The 21,381-nt window shown below is 36.4% G+C and overlaps 2 protein-coding genes and 2 non-coding genes across 4 annotated transcripts; 1 reads left to right on the forward strand and 3 right to left on the reverse strand.

Annotated features, from left to right (window-relative positions):
- Window positions 1-1,361: 1,361 nt before the first annotated feature.
- Window positions 1,362-8,130, reverse strand: nifk (nucleolar protein interacting with the FHA domain of MKI67). The gene is made up of 6 exons (XM_042494842.1): window positions 7,917-8,130; window positions 5,837-5,965; window positions 4,545-4,653; window positions 4,143-4,354; window positions 2,511-2,573; window positions 1,362-2,225 (listed from the first exon to the last, which is right to left on the reverse strand). Exons 1-6 carry the CDS (start codon window positions 8,037-8,039, stop codon window positions 2,028-2,030), a joined length of 834 nt encoding a protein of 277 aa, XP_042350776.1. The 5' UTR covers window positions 8,040-8,130; the 3' UTR covers window positions 1,362-2,027.
- LOC121949651 lies at window positions 2,345-2,475 on the reverse strand. The gene has a single exon (XR_006106274.1). It is a non-coding gene; the product is annotated as a small nucleolar RNA ACA64 (small nucleolar RNA).
- LOC121949650 lies at window positions 5,412-5,541 on the reverse strand. The gene has a single exon (XR_006106273.1). It is a non-coding gene; the product is annotated as a small nucleolar RNA ACA64 (small nucleolar RNA).
- Window positions 8,131-9,070: 940 nt separating the features above from the next.
- LOC121949075 (high affinity cGMP-specific 3',5'-cyclic phosphodiesterase 9A) lies at window positions 9,071-20,063 on the forward strand. The gene is made up of 13 exons (XM_042494676.1): window positions 9,071-9,174; window positions 11,094-11,255; window positions 11,482-11,615; window positions 12,296-12,438; window positions 13,311-13,370; window positions 14,159-14,336; window positions 15,718-15,840; window positions 16,962-17,054; window positions 17,228-17,295; window positions 17,404-17,506; window positions 18,724-18,828; window positions 19,588-19,734; window positions 19,875-20,063. Exons 1-13 carry the CDS (start codon window positions 9,087-9,089, stop codon window positions 20,061-20,063), a joined length of 1,593 nt encoding a protein of 530 aa, XP_042350610.1. The 5' UTR covers window positions 9,071-9,086.
- Window positions 20,064-21,381: the final 1,318 nt, after the last annotated feature.

Here is a 21,381-nt window from a genome sequence, read left to right on the forward strand (position 1 = left end):
GCGCACGCAAAGATAGAAAATGGGGATTTAAAGGTTCGGTGTCCGTCTCGAGACAAAATGAGGGCTGGAGGATACATTTCTGAATTTCGGGAAAAGATGTTCCGGTGTGACGCATAACCCGGCGATTTGGGTTAGGGACTGTTCGTAATTTGCGAGGGGGGATGGGGTTATGCAAAACGGAGAAGGCGTTTTTAAAAAAAGAACTTAGGAGGGACTTGGATTTTGTTGTTGTTTTGTTTGTTTGTTTTTTGTCTTGGGGAAGGGACATACAACTTTAAATGGCAGTGTTTTGAATTTATTTTACCCTCTGAATACTACATCCTGCTAGTGAGTTTGAAATGCATATATGTTTGTATTATATATAAACTATTTTAAGGTTATTTATAGAGGAGGGAAAGTGATGTATTAGGAAAAATATGTTGATATTGTTGGGTGATTTTTTGTTTTTTTACAGGATATGGTTAGTGCAAATTTTTGGCAGACACACATGGAATAAAATTAATACTAAAACAGAAGCTCTTGTCATGCTTGAGATGTTCAAGGGCTGCCAAAAATGTGAAATTCTGACTATAATTTCTGTTTTCGGCAATGATCAACAGTGTAAATTTGGTGATTTTTAAAGAAAAAACATCTTTCAAACCTGTATTTGGACTTGAGAGGGTTTTTAAAACAAATACAAATACAACCATTTAAAGTGACATTTCCCTCCTCTGGACCAAAATTTACAAAAATAAAAAATATACTTCCCTTCACAGTGCTTAAAAAATATCACAAATGTCTTCATTTGGCACCAAACCCTTCTCTCCTCAACAGTCCTTTAGGGTCAAACAGTAACTATGTAACTAAATCACCAAATTCAGAATCTCTGTTGATAATGATGGTTAGTATTTTTATTACTTTATTATGAAGCATTAATATACTGAACATTAACAGGCATTGTAATTTAGTAAGGGTCAAAGCTACAATTCTTCCCACTGTGTTGTAGAAACATGAAAAAAAGTCATGTTATAATTGCAGAATTTGATATTGTGGACATCACAGCAGGCATATAGATCCTCACAGTAGTGTTGCTTATACCATTAACGATGAATGTAATCTATACAAGTGTTAGACATAATAGTGTGACAGTAAATCAACACGGGCGACAGGAAGCAGGAACCTATAAAAGATTATATTATCTTTTATTGGGCTCCTGACCAGAACCTGGATTCAGACTTGATTTATTCTATTTACATGTGCTTTTCCTATTGTGACATGTCAAAATGTTCTTTAAAAAAAGGCTTACTGCACTGCCAGTGTGTGTATATGTTTTTTTTATTGTTAATCTGAAAAATAACACAAATTAAATGACTGCTCCAGAGTACATTTTTGGATCATTTATTTTAAAGATCATAGTTTACATCGGTGGGTCTCAACCAGGGGTCCAGGGATGCCCAGGGGTTCTTGAGGGAGTTCTCGGGAGTCCCCGGAAAAATGGGGAATATTTTTTTTCAATATTTAACTCACAACAGAAGTGAGCCCAGTGTGAGTGTGAGTCATGAGAGTGTCTATTCTGATCACAGGTTTCACTTTCTCCATGCTTATCTCCTCAACTGTGGATAACAACTTAAGAATTCTGGTCTTAACCATTTCTAAAAAAAACTAATTATTGCTAAATTTTATGATATGAGTCCTCGATAAGAAAAAGGGATGAGAACCACTGGTTAACAGTACAAATTTAACAACACTCGAAGACAAGGGAGCATAACGGCCTGCTGCAAGACTGAGAGGCACATCTGTCGATGTCAAGTAAGTCCAGGCACAACTGCTGCCCATAAATCAGACTCTGTGATTTTGCACGCACCATCCAATGTGCTCACTGAAGTAATACCCACAATCATGGCGGTATCTTTCATACAAGTGTCTCAAATGGTGTGATTTCCACATATTGAAAGACACACTGATTTCTGAACACAGTTCAAAGTTGATGCATGCGACTGTACTCCGACAGCCAGAGAATAAAGTCCACACTAACACAGTGAGGACTTTCACTGTGTCTCTGCGCCCTCTTCAGCGGGCTCCTCGCTCTCTGAGTCCTTCTCCTCACCGTCTTCCTCTGACGAGCTCTCTTCATCATCCACCGCAGCTGGCATCTTAATGACAATTTCATCATCTTCATCGTCGTCATTGACGACCATGGACTTCCTCCTCTCCAGGACAGAGGGGGTGCAGAGTGGCGTGGTGTCCTGCAGTGGAACAGATGTGCTCATTAGCCACACATGCTCATTCAGGTACAGAGAGAGTGCTGATTTGTTTTCTTCAAGTTTTCTACTTTGGTCATACAATGCAGTTCTGAGTTAACACAGTATGTGGGTACATGGGTTTTATCACGCAGCCACCAAGAGACACACGCGATAAGCTTAACGCACCACGATACTCTGGGCACAGTTGTCTGACCCCAGATCACTGGTGCACCTGGGGCCATTTTCAGTCTGTGCCAAAGCTGAATGCAATATTAGTGTTGACCTTACATCACTACATGTAGATGCATCCATGGAATCTGAGGACTTCTTCTTCTGAGGCACCTGGGCAGCCTGAGAGTACAGAGAGCACTAAATGTTAACATGGTGCCAACAAAACAAAGCATAGATACTCATAGAGGGGCTCTACAATGCAGTACACCCATAAAACTCCATGTTTTGACACAAAGATTATGCCAATTATCACGGCTCTATAACATTTCTAAATTTTGAGGACTTGTGTTCTTGAAGGTATACTTTGCAGGATTTAAAAAAAATAAATAAAAATGTTTAGACTCATACACAAGTAGTGCTGGGCGATATGGCCTAAAAACACTATCACAATATTTTTAGGCTATACTGCAATACACAACATACATTATACAGTTAAAATAAATGCTTTAATAAAGTTAAATGAAGTACTTTTGTAATAAAGTTAAATGAAGTTCTATTTTAACAAAGTACTGTAATAGTAGAAATGAATAAAGTAGTTATAATTAAGTTACATAATTTACTGCGATAGAAAGTTAAATAAAGTACTGTTTAAATTCAATAAAATAAAGTATTGTTATAATAAAGTTAAATTAAATTACTATTACTATACAGTAAAAGTATCATTAGAATTAAATTGAGCAGTCTTATAATAAAGTCAAATTAAGTAATATTATAATTGAGTACTGTTACAAAAAGATTTAAGTATGATCATAATAAAGTTAAATGAAGTACTGTTAATAAAGTGAAAATACTGTTAGTATTAAATTAAATAGAGTAATATAATGAAGTTAAATGAAGTGTTAACGTAAGGTTTAATTACTGTTAAAATACAGTTAGAAATATTATACATTCATATTGTCTACTTTTATTTAGTAAATTTGTTTTTTACCAACATCAGTCCTAATCAAATATATCATATATTCGTCAATTCTCAGAATATTAATACTTTAAATGCCAGTTTTAATTCATGATGCTACCATGGTTTTAGATGAAAAAAGAAAAATAATTGTTTTCAATATACTATGCAGAGTAGATTTTTTTTTTAATCACAGTCTGGGATATGTCAATGATTTGCAGAAACTCTGATTGTGACAATGCACCTAGTGGAAAAACCATTTATTTTCTCCATTAAAAAAAAATGTCATCATGTGAAAAATGGTCAAATATTTAAATTCCAAGGCAAAAGCCCAGAATGACACCCAGAAATAATACAGTGCATGTTTTTATGCTTTGACAGCTGTGGAATCAAACACTGCAGTTTGAATGGGTTCAATGGTGTGGTAAACGGGCTTTGCACTGAACAGTCTGGATGTAACAATTCAGTTTCCACAGTGTATTTTAAACTTATTGTAGAAACTGAGCTGGAAATTCCAAGATTAATCAAAAATACACAGTCTTGCTAAAATGTATGCCATGTGCATGAACACAGCAAAAAATTATCAAAAAAAAGAATGAAGAGCGCGTAAAATGTGCTAAATGAGGGTTAATGTGAAGTTCTCAGAACAAAGATTTGAGCCAAAAAATTAAATAATTGGGTATATAAGGTTGGTCATTGACATTTCAGGAATGAGTCTTTTTAGCTGAGATTAATACACAACAGCTACACTAGCTGCCATTTTAAAGTCGCTATTTTAGTCTAAAGATACGTACAAATCCAGGGAAGTCGTAGTCGATGCCGTGTGCTGCGATTCTCTTGCGGAGCTTCGCCTCTTTCCGCAGGAGTCTGCTTTTCATCTTGGCGACCTGCTCCTCTGTGCGTTTCTTGTTGTAGCGCGCCACAGCAGGATTTGAGGGTTTTGCAAATTCTTTTTGGGAGCCAACGAACAGCTTCTCATGCACCTTCTCTGGAGGCATCAAGTGACCTGGGAAAGAGCATCGACAACATCAGGGGAGTGATCTCGGTGCAATTTACACTGACAGCCAGTAAAGGAAGACAGATGACTGACTCACAGTGTTCATAAAACAGACATAATATATCTTTACTGTGATCATTTCTGTAAACAAATCATTGAAAGTCAGTTAATACTAGACCTGTACATGAGCAATACTCACATTTGATGAGTCTCTCTCCCATGAGATAATTGTTCATGGTCTCGGCAACAATTTTGGCAACCTCGTCACATTCAAACTCTACAAACGCATATCCTTTGCTCCCACCTGTCTGACACAATGACAGAAAAACATTAATTAAAAAAAACATATATCACAGTATCACATATCTCAGCACTTTCATATCACACATCCGCATTTGATTGACCCTTTAAAACCTGCGTTGACATCAGTTTTCTTGTGCTGCATTCGGATGCTTTTAACAAACAGTTTTATCTCTGAAATCTGAGAACATTTTTTTTGATTTCTTTTAAAAACACGTAGTGAGCAACTTAGCAAGAATTGTCCTGTCAACTGTAAAAAATATTCAAAGGTGACAAGAAAATGGCCTGATAATGATCTGGGATGGATAATTAGATATTATCAACAAAACTGAGAGAAAAATGTCCAGAAAACTTTTATTTCATTTCATTTCATTTTATTTTAGGGACCAAGTACAGTTTAAAACATCAATGTTACCATTTTATGCACCGTACCACATAATAGTTTACAGCTAATTAGCATAGAATTTTCTTAATTATGTATTTAAAAGTATGTTAGACAAAATAATAATTTTTTTTAGCACTTTTATTTAGCACGTTATTTTCTTGGTTTGTTTATTTGTTTGTTTTGCTTTTTGTGCCTTTTTTGAATATTTTTCTAATTTCTTGCTAATTTCTGGGCCATTTCTTGCCAAATTGCTCGTCGCCCTCACATGTTTTTCAAAGAAATCAAGACAATTGGTTCAGTTTTCAAAGGGCTTTGGCCAATCTGTTTTTACTTATTAAATGTATTTCAATGTAATGCTTTTAGATCATTTTTTCCTGCTGCTGTTGTCGGCACATGGGTTTTATCACTCTGCCAATGGGTGAGCAGGTGATAAGCTTAACGTACCAAAATACTTTAGGCTCAGTTATCTGATCTCAGACCACTGTTTGATCTGAGATCATTTTCAGTCTGAGCCAAAATCAGCAGTCATCTCCAGTCAAACTGATGGAACTGTTTTAGCCAACAGTTCAGTCAGCAAACTGAGAAAACCTGAATCCTCATTCGTAATGCACAGAATAAGAAGTGGAAAAGAAAAACCTGGAGGTTAACCAGCTCAAAATGATCTTATTAATGCGTACCAAACACAAAAATAGCATATGTTTTTCTTATCAGAACACATTACTCTTAAATGGAAATCGATCATATCAGGCTTTGTTGAGTTCAATATTTTAAACTAGCTTCATGTATTTCGATATCATCTGTGCTACCTTTTTACTCCTGGACAGCCGCAGCCTCAAGACTTTCCCAAACTGTTCAAAGTAAGATTTCAGCTGTGGTTCAAACAGCCCGACAGGCAGGTGACCAACATAAATCACTCCAGGCGTCAAACGGCTCTCCTGCAAAATAAAAAAAAACAAAGAGAGAGAGAGAATAAACATGAGGACAAAGCAAGAATCACCTATGCATGTATTTTTAAGATTGCACATTTCAACTTCATCATAGACAGACAACAGCTGTAGAATAAAGTAAATAATGGAGTTCCATTCAGCTGCTTCTGTTTCCTGGTATAGTGCATGATGACTCCAGTATGGCTTAATGGGACACTTGAATGAAACAGAGCCATTGTTAGTGTTATTAGTGACACCTGTGATTTTCCGATGACAAATTAAAACATCAGCAGTTAAAAAGGCCTAATGTATTCCCCATAATGTAAACATGTTTAATATTTAATTTCAATCATAACTTGTTTCTTACTATTGTTTTACTATCTGTATTTTGATTAATACTTGTGACATTAATGTTAAATAACAGCATCTTTTTTTATTACTTGTTGTATGTGACATATAATTACCTTTAAATGCACATTAATGCATTTTGTATTGATAAAGACAAAAAAAAGTTACAATGTGCAGCTTTTCAGACAGACCTGAGTCACATTATTTGCTTTGGTCTTGACGCTGTCAAACCAATACACTATGAGCCAGCTAACTGAGCATGGAACTTAAAGGGGTACTATGCCCATTTTCCAAATTTAATACGTAAAATATAGCTTTTTTAAATACATAAAACATTATTCCTGTGGTCTGAGACAGGCTAAAAATGAGTAAACAGAAACAACTCTCTCCCAAATCCAAAAAACTAGAGTGCTAAAACTCAAATTTGTTGTGGTGATTTGGTTGATGTTCTAGATGACACTGAGGGCAGCCAGGGGAATATTCTGAGTATATGGGGACATCATCTGTTTCACAACTGGGAAATATTCTGATAGATTACATCTTATTTGGCTGTTAAAACGAATATGAACATTCAGTGGGTTCATAAAATCAGGTTCAAGTAAAACCAGCCAACAATTTGTGGTCTTAAAAACATTCTGAGAATGGCACAATGCAACCACTGCAATGTTTCAGTGATGTTTGCAGCGGCAAGTTTTTTTCATTACAAGTTTTTCTTCCTAAAATTGAGAACAGTCTCCATAAACCTCAAGAAATGTTTAAAACATTTATTTATTTAATTTTTGTTAGAATATCACACTAAATTACATTTCCATTAAAAATGTTCTGTAATAGAATGTTCTTCTCAACAATATGTTCAAATTTTTCTTATTAAATGTTCTTGCTTTGTTCTCATGTAACATTGTGTTTTATAAAAGAACATCATATGATCTTTCACCTCTCAACATCACCAAAACATCCTCAGAATATTGCAGTTATAACTATACGTCTTAGACAGCATCTAACCTTAGGGGAACATTGTTTAAAATAATAAACATCCTTCAAAAGTTCTTTGAACAGTTGATTAAAGTGTTTTAAAAAATACATTATTACAAGTTGTAAGTAACGTTGTGGGTCAGTTTCCTGCTAGCTGAATTATCTGTGGAGCAGCTCCAGACTTTATACCCAATGACAGCACAAGTTTGAGACTTTCTGCTCTGGTTTCTGGCTTTGAGAGAGAATAGCTCACGGCAGTTGTAACAGTCAGACCTGACCATGGTGGACTGGCTAAGTTGGCGCCCCCTTTAATGGTAGCTGATATTTCAGTTAACTAGGTCCAAACATCTTACGGAATAAGCTTTGGAGTTCTTAATTTCGGCGACGTTCCCCTTTAATGTGACAAAGTACCTCATTACACCTCATAGCAGCTGTAACAGTCAGAGACTGGACTGTGGTAAACGGGCTATATTAAGGCCTACTCCCGACAATGTTAGCTGAAATTACAGTGAGCTAGGTCACAACATTTGACGGGTAACGGGATAAGCTGCGACACCTGCTCCAGCTAGAAGAAATTAGAATAAACGAAACATTGGCAGCCTCGTGCTTTGTGAATTCATGTTTCCTCACGTGCACCCACCTTGCCGGATTTGTTCTTCTTCGCCTCCTGCACCTTCTTCTTGAACTCAGACTCCTGTTTGGGGTCCAGAGCCAGCAGCTCTTTGGCCCTCTGAGGAGCCGCTTCGGCTTTACTTTCAGTCATTTCGAGTAATTAACGGGACGGAACATAAACTACAATGAAAAACAACAACCTCACTCAACTCTCTACAAACCACGTTTGTCTCTTCATCCGGTTGTCCATGTGGTGACAACCAAAGACACGCGGAAAGACGATTTTCCTTCATTATCTATCCGCGTGCCTTCGTTGCAGCGCCATCTACAGGCATGGAGGAGAGGCTCTGCTGTTACAGTAACAGGAGTGAGTATTAAAAAGTATGGAAGCCCATTTCTTTCAATTATGTAAACTCTTTTATTGTCATCATATAATTTCATGTGTCTCACTCATTACAAAGTTTACCGATGATATTTCCTTTTTAAATCACAAATTACACAAATAGGTGTGTCAACCAGTTCATCAGAATAACAAACACGATATATTAAGTATAATGATTATGAAAGATAAACAATTTCTGTCACTTTTAACACAATCTTAGTATAAATTGTTATGTCCTATGTCCTAATTATAAAATGTCATCGTTATTACATATTATTTTTGCATATTGTATATTATTACTTCAATTTATTTTTAATAATATATTTTAACAGTTCTTATATATGGTTATAGTAATTATTTTTCAACCTATTATCTCATAATTATAGGATATGATATTATTAGATGAGACACTTATTATTATAATATACCATCTCATAAGTTTAAATTAACAACACAGTACTGTAGGTTATTATGTCATAAGCATCATTCACATTTTGATAACAAGCACTGGAAACTCAATTTGCATGGACTTTTTTTCCCAAGTCGTGGAAATTCATAAAAAGATCTAAAAATTAAACAAATAGCAACAACAAGAATACACACATATACGCACAAAAAAAACCTGAAGGTTACTACTACTCCTTCTGTCGTTTGGAAAAAAGTAGAAAAGAAGGAAAGGGAGGGAGAAGCAGGGTAGGAGGTGGAGACAATAAAATCAAGGGGGTGGAGTGTTTTTGCATTTAAATAATGAGGTGAGACAGATCAGATGCAGAGCAGGAGTGCACACAGAGACATCAGTGGCTCTGAATTCATGACATGGCAACAAAAATCATCTACTTCACAGTAAATGGGAGACCAGAGCAGGCTGAGTTTCCACTGGACTGTCCTGCACAGGATGTCAAAGGTAGGAGCAGAACATTATGTTGTTATTCAAAATTAATTTCTTTACATTAAAAAGGTATTTTAAGGTATGACTGGGTTCATATACACATATCCACATGTGCAGACAACTAATATCTGCATCTCTAATGTGATCTTTTTTTTTTGTACATTTGTCCAACTTTCCTATGATTTTAAATGTCTTGGAAGACAACAAATATAATGTATCAGATCTGTATGAATGAAATAATTAATCTTTATTTTGAACATGTAAAAAAAAAAAAAAAAACAACAGACAATAAAAGCAAACAGGCCTTACAACCAACAAAAAAAGAGGGCCTACACAAAAACTATACGTTGATCTCAATATAAAAACGCTCCAGCAAACTTTATTACTACATGCTCAAAAAGGAGTAGGAAGAAGACCACACTTACACCAATAGAACCAAAGACGAGAGTGGGGTCCAGGCAATCAGAAATAAGAATATAAATTGTTTTAGCCCAATTTTCTGTACATTGTAACTACTGTAACAACAACTGTTTTTTACCTCTGCTTTGATTTTTTTTTCTTTTTTTTTCAATTGTTGCTGTTTTTGTTTGTTTTATAGTTTCCCTTTTTATTTTATGATATACCATATTTTCTGCTAAGACTATTGTATTTATATGTAATATATCATATCTGATATAACTGAAAATTTCTATGGATAGAAAGATATCCCAATTTTATATATACAGTACATCCCCATTTTATATAAATTACTTCTCTGCCTATAGACTCTCAATTTCTCAGACAGTTCAATGACAAACATTCTACTAGCTTATTTTGTAAAGCAAACAAGAAAAAAAAAAACTTGATAAGTGCAGGGATCAGATGCACAGTCAGCCGTTACACAAGCTGCTGAGAGAATTGTAGAAGTGTGATGGAGCCACAGAGAGCCATGCAGCTGCCACTGACAGCTCCTCACTTTCTCACAGGCTTCACAGGTTCTTTACTTGGAGGACAAAAAGAGCCTTATTAAAGATTTCTTATGTAATGTTAATAATCATTTTCAGTTGTTTGTTATTTGTAGTTAACATGTTTATTAGTGTATTGATAATCTAACTGAGAGTCTGCATGCTTCGGTGACAGTCTCTCATAAAAGTGGAACCACTTTCTAACAAGGCACACTTTATAAAGTACTTATAGGCTAACTTTTATTGATGTCACTAAGTTGTTCACAAATGATCAGTTATAAGCAAGTTTGGGATTGCCATATTATGAAAAATAACTTTGGCTGTTTATCTGTTCTCTTTGGTAATCATACAAATACACATATGCATGTATTACTCAACTCAACTCAACCTTTATTCATAAGCACGTTTAAAACAACCGAAGTTGACCAAAGTGCTGTACATAAACACAGTGCATAAAATGCATAATAAAGCAAGATAAAATAAAATAAAATAAAATGTTTAAAATTAAAAACAAACAAACAAACAATTAAACATTTTAAATAAAAAATACAAGATAAAATAAATTTAATAATTTAAATTAGAAAAACAGTATTATGTTGGTTACACATTTATTACAAGATTTTGTTTGTAGCCCCAAAACACTCCCGCCGCAAGCACCAAATCACACACATGCTGATCATAACTGAATGAACACACAAACACACAAATAACATGCCAGTAGGTATGTTATATGTGTCTTCCAGGCCCTTTTTTTAACCCACTAGCATAATTTAACCAGTAAAATAAACAGTAGGCTACAATGCTATATAATAAAATATAATGAATAAATTAATAACCATTAATTTTCTTAAAAACAGTTCCTGGTGGGAATTCACCCCATATCCTCCTTGAGGGTCACAGGAAGTGGTCCCCCCCAAAATGTGAAATAGGTGATTATGACCGTGATATAAAAACTATTACTCAAAATGAACAATGAGTTATTCTTTTTAGATCTGTTCCGCTCTGCAGCCGAGGCTGGACCCCATGACATCCTGAAGCTGTACAACCCCAAAGGCAACATCATCAACATCTCCCCAAGCCTGGAGCCCAACGCCCCCAGCTCCTGCTACAAGCTGGAGGTAGTGGCTGCCGACTGCAACAGCGAGCCGTTAGGTATCTTTAACTTTGCATTATGGGAATCGCAGTGCTTTGATTTGTTTAAAAATGACTGTCAGTCTGTGTTTTCTCTCATCATGCCAGGAGCAGAGCTTGCTGGTGCACTAGGATTTGACCTCTCCTCCATGGAGAAAAGGTAGGCAAGGTGGAAAATAACAGAAACGGGACTAAAGCGTAAGACTTTGAGACTTTGTGCAACATAAACTGATGAATGTGTGATGAGCTAATGCCTCAGTGATGGTGTGTGATGTCAGACTGCAGGGCCTGGAGAAGAAAATCGTGATTGAGGCTGGGGAGACTCCTGCAGTTGTGTATGAGATGAAGAAACAGGTGGATTCATTCCGGGAGAAACTCGAGGTGCGGACAAAACGCTGTACTTGGCAGACTTAAAACTCCTATTTGTTAATCCTTTGAAACCTAAACAGAGTGACTTAATTTCTTTCAAATAAATGGGAAGAAGGCAATGATCAAAAAAGACGAAATTAACAAAAACTGTACAAAAAGTTAACAGAAAGAAAGATAAAAAGGACAAGTAAATGATATACAAAAAAGTTGGAAAGAGAGAAAGGAAGAAAAAGCAAGAAATGACATATAAGAGCTTAAGAATTCCGATCATTTTCTGTAACATTATTTAAAATATTTTATGAAAATTACAGATATATACATTTTTCCTTAGCTTTTAGCTTTGAGCTTTGAGCTTTGAGCTTTTAGCCTTTAGCTCTTAGCTTTTAGCTTTCAGCCTTTAGATTTAGACTTTAGCTTTCTTTCTTCTTTTCTTAAATATTGTTCTCTCTAAATCTACTTATATTTTGCCATTTGTAGAACAAATTTCTTCCAAAGATGCTAACTGTCTTTTTTCCCCATGTTTTTGACAGAAATCTAACCAATTTACTGTGGGGTTCAGAGGTTTGAATACTTATGTAATACATACTAAAGTGATGTCGCTCCAGGTTTCATTGGGTTTTAACAGGGTTTTAAGGGTCAACCTGGGGATTTGATGTGATGACCTCCGACCTCTGCTTCCATCTTTTTTTCAGAGTGTTGAGCATCTGAGCTGGCTGGGATTGTTTAAAGACCTGTCAGAGGGAACACACAAGCCCTCCCCGTTCTACCACAAGAGAACGCTGCATAAAACCAGGAAGGAGTGTGAGCATGTACGGGAAAAGTTTCTTCAAATGAGGCACGTTGACATGCAAAGCTCACTGGAAACTACTGCCAGCCATTCTACTGTAAAACATCAATTAATACCCTGGGCCATTATTTGCTTAAATTATTAAACATTACAGGCTTATATTTAGGGCAGGCATCCATATGGGATGGCCTTTTATTTACTTTCACACAAACTGTTGCTCAGTCAAGATGGGATACAGACAAATTATTTATTTGCCCCTTTGAAACTTGGGCAAATTGGCTTTTTTTTTTTTTTTTTTTTTTTCAAAAAAGATGGGAAGAAGGTAATGAGCAACAAAAGTACAAATGACCCAGAATTCAGCAAGAAATCTGTGAAATATACAAAAAACGTACCTGAAATTTACAAAAAACTTAAAATAAATAGATAAAGCGATAAATTGCCTGAAAAAAAGTTTGAAAATTATAATAATTATGTAAAATAACTTTAAATATGTGCTTATGAACATAGTTCCCATGACATTTTTCCTTAGCTTTTATTTTTATATTGTCTTCTTTAATGTTCATGGTGTCAGTAAAATAAACTGAATGACTGAATTGACTGAGAATCTTACCAAGCTAATATGTGTGTAGCATGTCCATATTGATGAAAGTTTAAACATGTATATATGTATGCATGATCTACTCAGCTAATTAACATTATCTCCAGCAACAACCAGGTTTTATACATCCAAAAAACTTCTATAATAACTAACTGCATGGTAACCAGACCAGGCGTCTAACTGAGACAAGCCTTTATTTGTCAAATTGTGTCGCCACACTAGGTTACTAAAAGGGACAGGGTGTTTAATTGGGACTAGGCTTTTATTTGAAGTTTGATGGTATATCTAGAAATCATTAATGCGTATGTTATATCCTCTGCAGCTCCCTGGAGGTGTCTGAGGAGGTGAAGCAGTACCTAAAGACCCCAACCTTTGATAACTGGTATGTATGAATTGGGACCTGTTTCAGTGTCACCTGCAGCATCAGCATCATCACCATGGTGTCCTTGTGTCTGTGTGATCACGAACAAACACCCAGTGCACCTGTTTCCTTAGTGTCCACACAGTCGTGCCCAACAAGCCCCTCTGAAGAGGAGTGGAGACGTCTCCCTTTTCTTCTCATCGACACACTCATCTCAATATGAATAGGCCTGCAGAAGGCTCACAAATCAAAAGGTTTAATCAACAGCCCGTGTTTGAAGTGGGCTTCACGGAGAGGAGGAGCATGCAGCATTCAGTCTGGCTGGGTCATCATTTCATTTGTCGAAAAGCTTTAAAAGCAAACCCACAACGGCAGCGGTGGGTAGAAATGCTGTTATTCACAGGCTGCAAAATGAGAACTAAAGCTTGGGGCGTCACATAATCAAAATAAATTACAGGATTCCTTTGAAACCCTGATCAAATATGCTTTTTGCTTCCTGCTATTTGGGCATAGAGGGATTCTACATTATTCTGCATTTCTATTAGTGTCAATAAATCCATTGAAATTTTTTTTAAAAAGCAATGTTTTTTTCTTTTCCTTGACAATTTATGACTCCCTTACTCTATCTGTGGCACCAAGCCACCACTGCTGAATCGATTTGACCAGTTTTCAGATGTCTTTATTAACCCTTTTTTTAGATATACTTTTCACATCAGCATGAATATATTTGTAGAAGTTCAAAAGAAAGCCGCATTCTCAAAATGCCCTTATGTGTTGCTTTGTGTGTGTGTGTGTGTGTGTGTGTGCAGGCAGTGGGAGGATGCAGAGATCATGGTGCTCCTGCAGGTCATGTACACAGACTTAGATTTCATTGCAGCCTTCGACATTGAGCCTGAGGTGCTGCAGCAGTTCCTGTTTGAGGTCTATCGAAGATACAACAACATCCCCTTCCATAACTTCAAGCACTGCTTCTGTGTTACCCAGATGGTGAGTGTGTGTGTGTGTGTGTGTGTGTGTGTGTGTGTGTGTGTGTGTGTGTGTGTGTGTGTGTGTGTGTGTTTGTGTGTGTGTGTGTGTGTGTGTTTGTGTGTGCCTGTGTGTGTGTGTGTTTGTGTTTGTGTTTGTGTGTGTTTGAGTGACATTGTATCAGGGCAAATCACAGAGAGCCTAATTTGTGTCTGTAATCATGAAATAGTGCAATCATGCCATCATCTTAATGGCTAGTTGGTGAAGGACATCTGGTCCTTGGGTGCGATAGGTGACCCAAATCAGAGGACAACTCTGCAGGTCAGACTGATATCACAACACATCCATTTTTTAAAAAATCACAAGATATCTTTATCTGACAAAAATGTCTGCTTCAACTCATATTTGTTGGCGGGTTCGCTTAAAAATATATATATTTTCAGTGTGGTCTCTATTGCTCTCCGGCTCACCGCACACAACGGACAGACACACCTGTATTAACAAGTAATGTCTCTGTCTCTGTAAAGTCTGAGGAGAAATAATAAATGATAGGCATATTAAGATTTTTAAATTTGCTGTTAAGTCATATTTCTCAGGATTTGACTGAGTGGTGCTGGTTTCAGGACATTTTTACATGGATTCATTAAATAAGGTGAGCCCCCAGGAAGAGCGTCAGGCACTGATGCAAATTTTACACAGTGGCCTGAAGTGGAATTACACCGTCCGTGTCGGTCACGTGATGCCCACTGGCACAGAAACATTTTTTTCCCATTGACTTACATCAGGAAAGAGACGTCTGTAAAACTGTAAATAATTTTTGTGAGTTACCGTGAAATGAATTCTATCACTATCTAGATTAAAACTATCTAGTTCAATAAAATTTGAAAAGTCTAAAAGGGTGGCAGGATTATTTTTTTAGACTGCTATTCAAGCTAGCGAGGTACTATTCTGGAAGTCGGGTGCTCCGCCTGTGACAGTTACCCCCTCTGGTACATTCAGCTGTACTAGGCCACGGTCGGGTACCGTGAGTCTCTAGCATGCATGCTCCATTGGCCAGTAGATCCAACTATTTTACACAATTCTTATACATCTATGACTTGTATCAAAACATGTACATATAAATGAAAAAGAGACACATTTAAAGGGACAGGCACTAAAACAGAGTGTTTCATGCAGAGGGTGAATACAGGCATATTTAGGAGGACAGTTTGTGAAAAATAATGTGTTTTGAAAATTAAAGCATGTACAAATGTTCTAGTAGAAAGCCAAAATATAGGTATGTTCTTGAAAATGAGCAGAATATGGGACCTTTAAAAAACAGATGGCGGCGTTCTTTTTCCACATTATGTATATGAGGACATCTCCAGTCCCCATTCTGTCCTTCTCCTTTATCTCTGAACAGATGTATGGTTTGATCTGGCTGACTGACCTGAAGAGTAAGATGGACAGCATTGACCTGCTGATCATGCTGACCTCTGCAGTCTGCCACGACCTTGATCACACAGGATACAACAATGCCTATCAGGTACATGACCTCCTGTCATATAGGTGCTCCTGCAGACAGTGTTTCCTTGCATTCGGCACTAGGAAACTTATTGTGGAGGAACATTTGCGCTGTCGAACTCAGACTGCTGAAGCATCATGTTAAGCCTGAAACTTTTAGTATTAGGTTGTGTTTACATTGGGAGCAACAACACAACAGTGTGATGAGCTCCATTATTGCAGAGTCTCCATTGACTCAGTTGATGTTGTTAACATAGCAATGTCATGTCTTGTGTGTGTCTGCTACTTGACACAAAGCATCATCTAAAGTTTGTCTTTGATCACAGACATTTCTATACTTCAGTTCAACGTCTGAGTATTTTGACATCATATATTGCCGCCCCACTGCATCCCTGTGTGCATCAAAATGCACAGAAAGCAAACAAAGCATCAAGCTTAACACCTAGGGCAGGCTTTGACATTACACACACTTGTAGCAAGTTTTTTGTCATGATGACACCGTGTAAAAAAAATGATTTAAATTAATTTAAACATGCAAAGGTTTTTTTAAAATATCACAGCCTGGGATATCTCAATTATTTGCAGCAACATTGATTGTGACAGTGCACCTAGTAGAAAGAGCATGTATTTTCTCTATGTGCCAAATATGGTAAGAAAACAAAACAAAAAAATAAGATGTCATCAGGTGGAAAATAGTAAAAATAAAAAATTCTAAGGCAAAAGTGTAGAGTGACACCCAGAAATAATTCAGTGCATGTATTTATGCTTTAACGGTGTGAATGGGTTTCAATGGCACATTTAATTCACTTAACAGTCTGAATGTAACAATTTTGTTTCCACAGTGCATTTTACTTTGTAATTGTAATTGTAGGAGCTGAGCTGGAAATTCCAAGATTAAACAAAAACACACAATCTTGCCAAAATATATGCATGAACACAGCCAAAATAATCATAAAATGAAGTTCAGTCTTATTTTCTTACACCTCATTTTGTTGTGAAATTCATCTCATTTAAATTTGAAATATGACATAGAAACTTTAATTGAGTTTACTGTTGATATACCTTCAGGCTAAAGCACCAAAGCCTTCAAAACTGCTTCAACATTAACTATGTTTAGTTTTGATCTAAACTGATATCTTCCAGATAAATGCTCGGACTGAACTGGCTCTCCGCTACAATGACATCTCTCCTCTAGAGAACCACCACTGTGCTGTAGCATTTGAGATCCTGGAGAAGGTGAGAATGAGAACTCGCTGTTAGTATGAAACTTTCTATCCAAACTGTCATGAAACACACATTTTAGTTTAGGGTTTTGAATTAAGAAAGGACCAGACAAGAGCAGAGCTGTCACCGTGAGACAAAGCCTGTGAGCTGTGCAGTTAATGAACAAAAGATTTTCTATACTGTAGACAGAGAGCAACATCTTCAGAAACCTACCCATGGATCAATACAAGCGGATCAGGGAAGGAATCATCAAGTAAGATCATCTTTCTCATTCTTTTAACATGCACATTTTCTCATGTTATTTGGTCGTATAGTAGAACAGTATATAGGACTGTGCTGGTTTTATCTGTCAATATTGCAGATGCATCCTGGCCACTGACATGACGAGGCACAATGAGATTCTCAACAAGTTCAAGTCCATCCTACCGGCTTTTGACTTCACCAACAAGGACCACAGAGATGTGGTAAGAAGATTTTTTTCTTATTGTAATATGGAGCAACTTTTTAATTTTTGGGGAGAAAATTCAATAATACAGTTCAACATTTCAGACATAAATGATTACTAAAATGTTCTTTTTATTTTCTTTTTTCTTTCTTTTTTAGCCCAGTATAGATAAACAACAAAATTAACATTTTAAATACAGAAATAAATGAAAACATAATTAGATAAATAAATCAATGGATAGATATTAGCAATGAAAGTATATGTGATGTCATGCTGATGTGATGTGAAGTTGCTTCACTTCACTGACCCGAGGGGCTATCCCACCTCATATGTTTCAAGCAAGTCCACGTCAGGCAAACAAACAAATGCATGTGTCCTTTAAAAAAATCACCTGTGTCCATCAGAAGATTTTTTAAATCAATAATGAAAACTGAAAGGCAACTAATGTAAAGACTCTAAAACGGGTGAGATGTGTTCTTTTGTCCTGGTGTATGACTTTGGGTAGACCAGTATGGAAAGCGTTCCAATAGTCTTACCTGTTAGATATAAAAGTGTGCATTAACCCTTTGAAAGCTGGGTCAACATCGGTTAATTTATGCTGCATTGAAACACTTTTCACGAGGCATAAAACCCTTTGAAACTTAAGTGAATTGATTTGATTTCTTTAAAGAAATAGAACTGAAAAAAGGGAATGACCAACTTTGCAAGAAATGTCCAAAAAATGTGAGAAAAAAAATGTGAGAAATTCACAACATTTTTATGTTGACAAAGGAGGGAACATTATTAGAGAATTATTCAAAATGAATGAATGGATGATTTTTTTTTTTTAATCCAGATATATTTGTAAATATTACAATTGTATATTTAAAAATATTTTGCAGAAAAATATGTGCTATAGCACAATAAAACGTAATAAAACATAACAACGTAAACATAATTTATTTTTGATCACTTCTCCTTTTATTTGTTTGTTTTTGTTTTTTTAGTTGTTTTTTCTTATTTTTGAGCCATTTCTTGTTATGTTTCTCATTCCCTTTTCCCTTTTTTTTTTTTTTTTTTAAAGAAATCAAACCAATTTGCTCAGGTTTCAAAGGGTTAATGACCACCCTTTTCTCTCCTTTTAGGACTGACATTAGGATTAGAAATAGCCAAACATTTAGTTTGGTTAATTTGAGACTCTGTTATAATTCAAACACTATCCAGTCCTCTAATAATGTCCCCCTGTTGTGTGTGCAGCTGATGATGGTTCTGATCAAAGTGAGCGACATATCCAATGAGGCCCGGCCCATGGAGGTGGCTGAGCCCTGGTTGGACTGTCTGCTGCAGGAATTCTACAACCAGGTAACTGAGTCCCAATGTATGGGAAGGCATTTCATACTGTGACAGCACCAAAATATTAGTTTTCCAACTATAGAGGACATTTACAGGTTGCCTCACATGACAATTACTTAAAATGAAAGACAAAATTTAAAGTAACACAAGTCACTGGATGGAATTTTCATAGTAGCTGTTGATTTTAATCAATTCATACTTCAACTCCAAAGATGTAGCAGGATCAAGGAAAAAAGTAATTTCGTTTTTTAAACTTAGTTTAAAAAATGACCAATAAATCTACCTTTTACCCTCTACCTTCAACTCGATGTATAGCCATTAAAGCAGGTAGTTCACCTAAAACCAGGAATCAAAATGCTTGATAAAACCACAAAATGTCTCCATACTGCTCAACTGAAGCAATTCAAGTGTCCTGATGCCCCAAACCGCAAAGTTGTTTTGAAAAACATTACTGGCGTGATGTTTTTAGCCTTGTTCTAGCCTCTAGCTCCTAGCGTGGTAGCCGCATTCACGTATGCACCCTCATGTGACACTAATGACAGCTGTACGCCAGTGTTTACATGCTACCCGGAACCCTCACACACACACACACACGCACACACACACACACACACACACACACACACACACACAGACTGACAGTGTTTTGTGGACCATAAAACGTCACCATACTTTTCATCAGCATGAAGAGGAGTAGACAATGACTGAACTTTCATTTTTGGGTGAACTAACCCTTTTAATGCTAACTGTGTCGTCTACTGCCCTCAGAGTGATGTGGAGAAGTTAGAGGGTCTCCCAGTCACTCCGTTCATGGATCGGGACAAAGTCACCAAGCCTTCATCTCAAACAGGCTTTATCAGATTTGTTCTGTTGCCTCTCTTCATCGAGCTGGCCAACCTCTTCCCCTGCTTGGAGGTATGTTTTTTTTTAAGAGCCACAAATATCCAGTAATTGTATTAACACCAAGCAAAATGTTACTCCAGAACATTTAGGGAATCACCTACTGTATGAAAAGCAGAAAAGGTTGAGTGATGGTTTGCCTATTCATTGTGCAGCAACACATCATCAACCCGGTTCGGAAGGCTCTGGATTACTACACAGAAATGGAGAAAGCACTGGAGAGAGAGAAACAGAACCGGGCTCAGAGTGACAATGCAGCCAAGACTAAGGAGTCAACTGGTGGCCCTCAGAGCACAGCTGACACAGATGCTGGGCCTAAAGCTGCAAAACCAGACACGCTGTGAACCAAACTAGACGGCATATTTAACAACTTCGAAAGCTGGATCAACATAAGTTCTCTTGTGCTGCGTCCAGATGCCTTTCACAAGCATTTAATTCTATTTAAAATTATGCCACAGAAAATTAATACATTAATTATTCAGTTTAGTTTTTTGCAACTTTTTCCAGTTTTTTCTTTCTTTTTTTCTACTTGTTTTCTTGTGTGCTTATTTTCATGTTATTTTTCTGTTTCTGACTTTCTTTTTTGCTGAAGTGAGGGTAATTTCATAATGACAAAAATGACTAAGTTACTAATTATTGGGCCATTTCTTGAGTTGCTCGTTGCCTTTTTCTTCCATTCTATAGAAAGAAATCAAGCTAGTTTGCTTAGGCTTTAAAGGATTGACAACTTTGGCATTTTATGTAAACATTGTATGATTTTAGATTGATTTGCGCATATATAAACCATCTAAATTTGTGCTTTTACTTGTTTATTTACTGGGCTAAGCACATGCATTGTAAGCTGTTCTAATGCGTTTTTGTTGTAGTTTTGATGTACGCATTATTAAATGTATTGTGATGAACTTAACTTTAACTAATGAGTTCAATGCAAACTGTAAAGAGTAACATATTTTTAAGGAGTAGTTCCAAAGCACAATTAACTGGAATTATATTGTATAACAGTAACTATTTTATATTACAAAAAGGATTGAGTGAAAAAATGATTAAAGGAATAATAACATTGCAGCCTGTTAGGTTGCATATCCAAAGTATTGCATTAAATCACTTTTACCAAGTCGAGACTGCATTTCTGAAAACATTGTCAATGTTTGTTTTGGAAGAAATAAACTTGAAATATTCTAAGTGTAAGTGTGCAGGTATTAACATGCACCAGGAGTTTCCGATACCAAGCATTTAATGTGAAGTATCACCTGTGGCAAAAACCAGGGGCGTCAATATAGACAGAGGTGGCCCTCCAACATTGTGTTGTACATAGAATAGGCACTTGCTAATCAGTCCCTCCAAGGATTTTGCTGTTTTTGTGATTGTTGTCGCATGAAATGTCTAATTTCACAGCAACTTTTTCTTTAAAAAATGTCAAAAAGCAATGAAAGCGGCAGTCCCTCTCTGTTACTCTCACTTTTTCAGTGGCAGCAGTCTCTAAGAAAGGGAGAGCAAGAGAGAGGGACTGAGTGAATCAATACAATGCCTGCAGTTCTACAACACAATGAGATTTTGCCTGTTTTAAATAACCAAATTTGCAGTAACATGGCAGTGATTGGTCAAAATTGCAAGATCACACAAACTTCACAGGAATTGGCTTAATTTGCATTAGTTGTTGCA

The sequence above is a fragment of the Plectropomus leopardus genome, chromosome 10 (assembly GCF_008729295.1).
Source record: "Plectropomus leopardus isolate mb chromosome 10, YSFRI_Pleo_2.0, whole genome shotgun sequence".
Classification (NCBI taxonomy): domain Eukaryota; kingdom Metazoa; phylum Chordata; class Actinopteri; order Perciformes; family Serranidae; genus Plectropomus; species Plectropomus leopardus.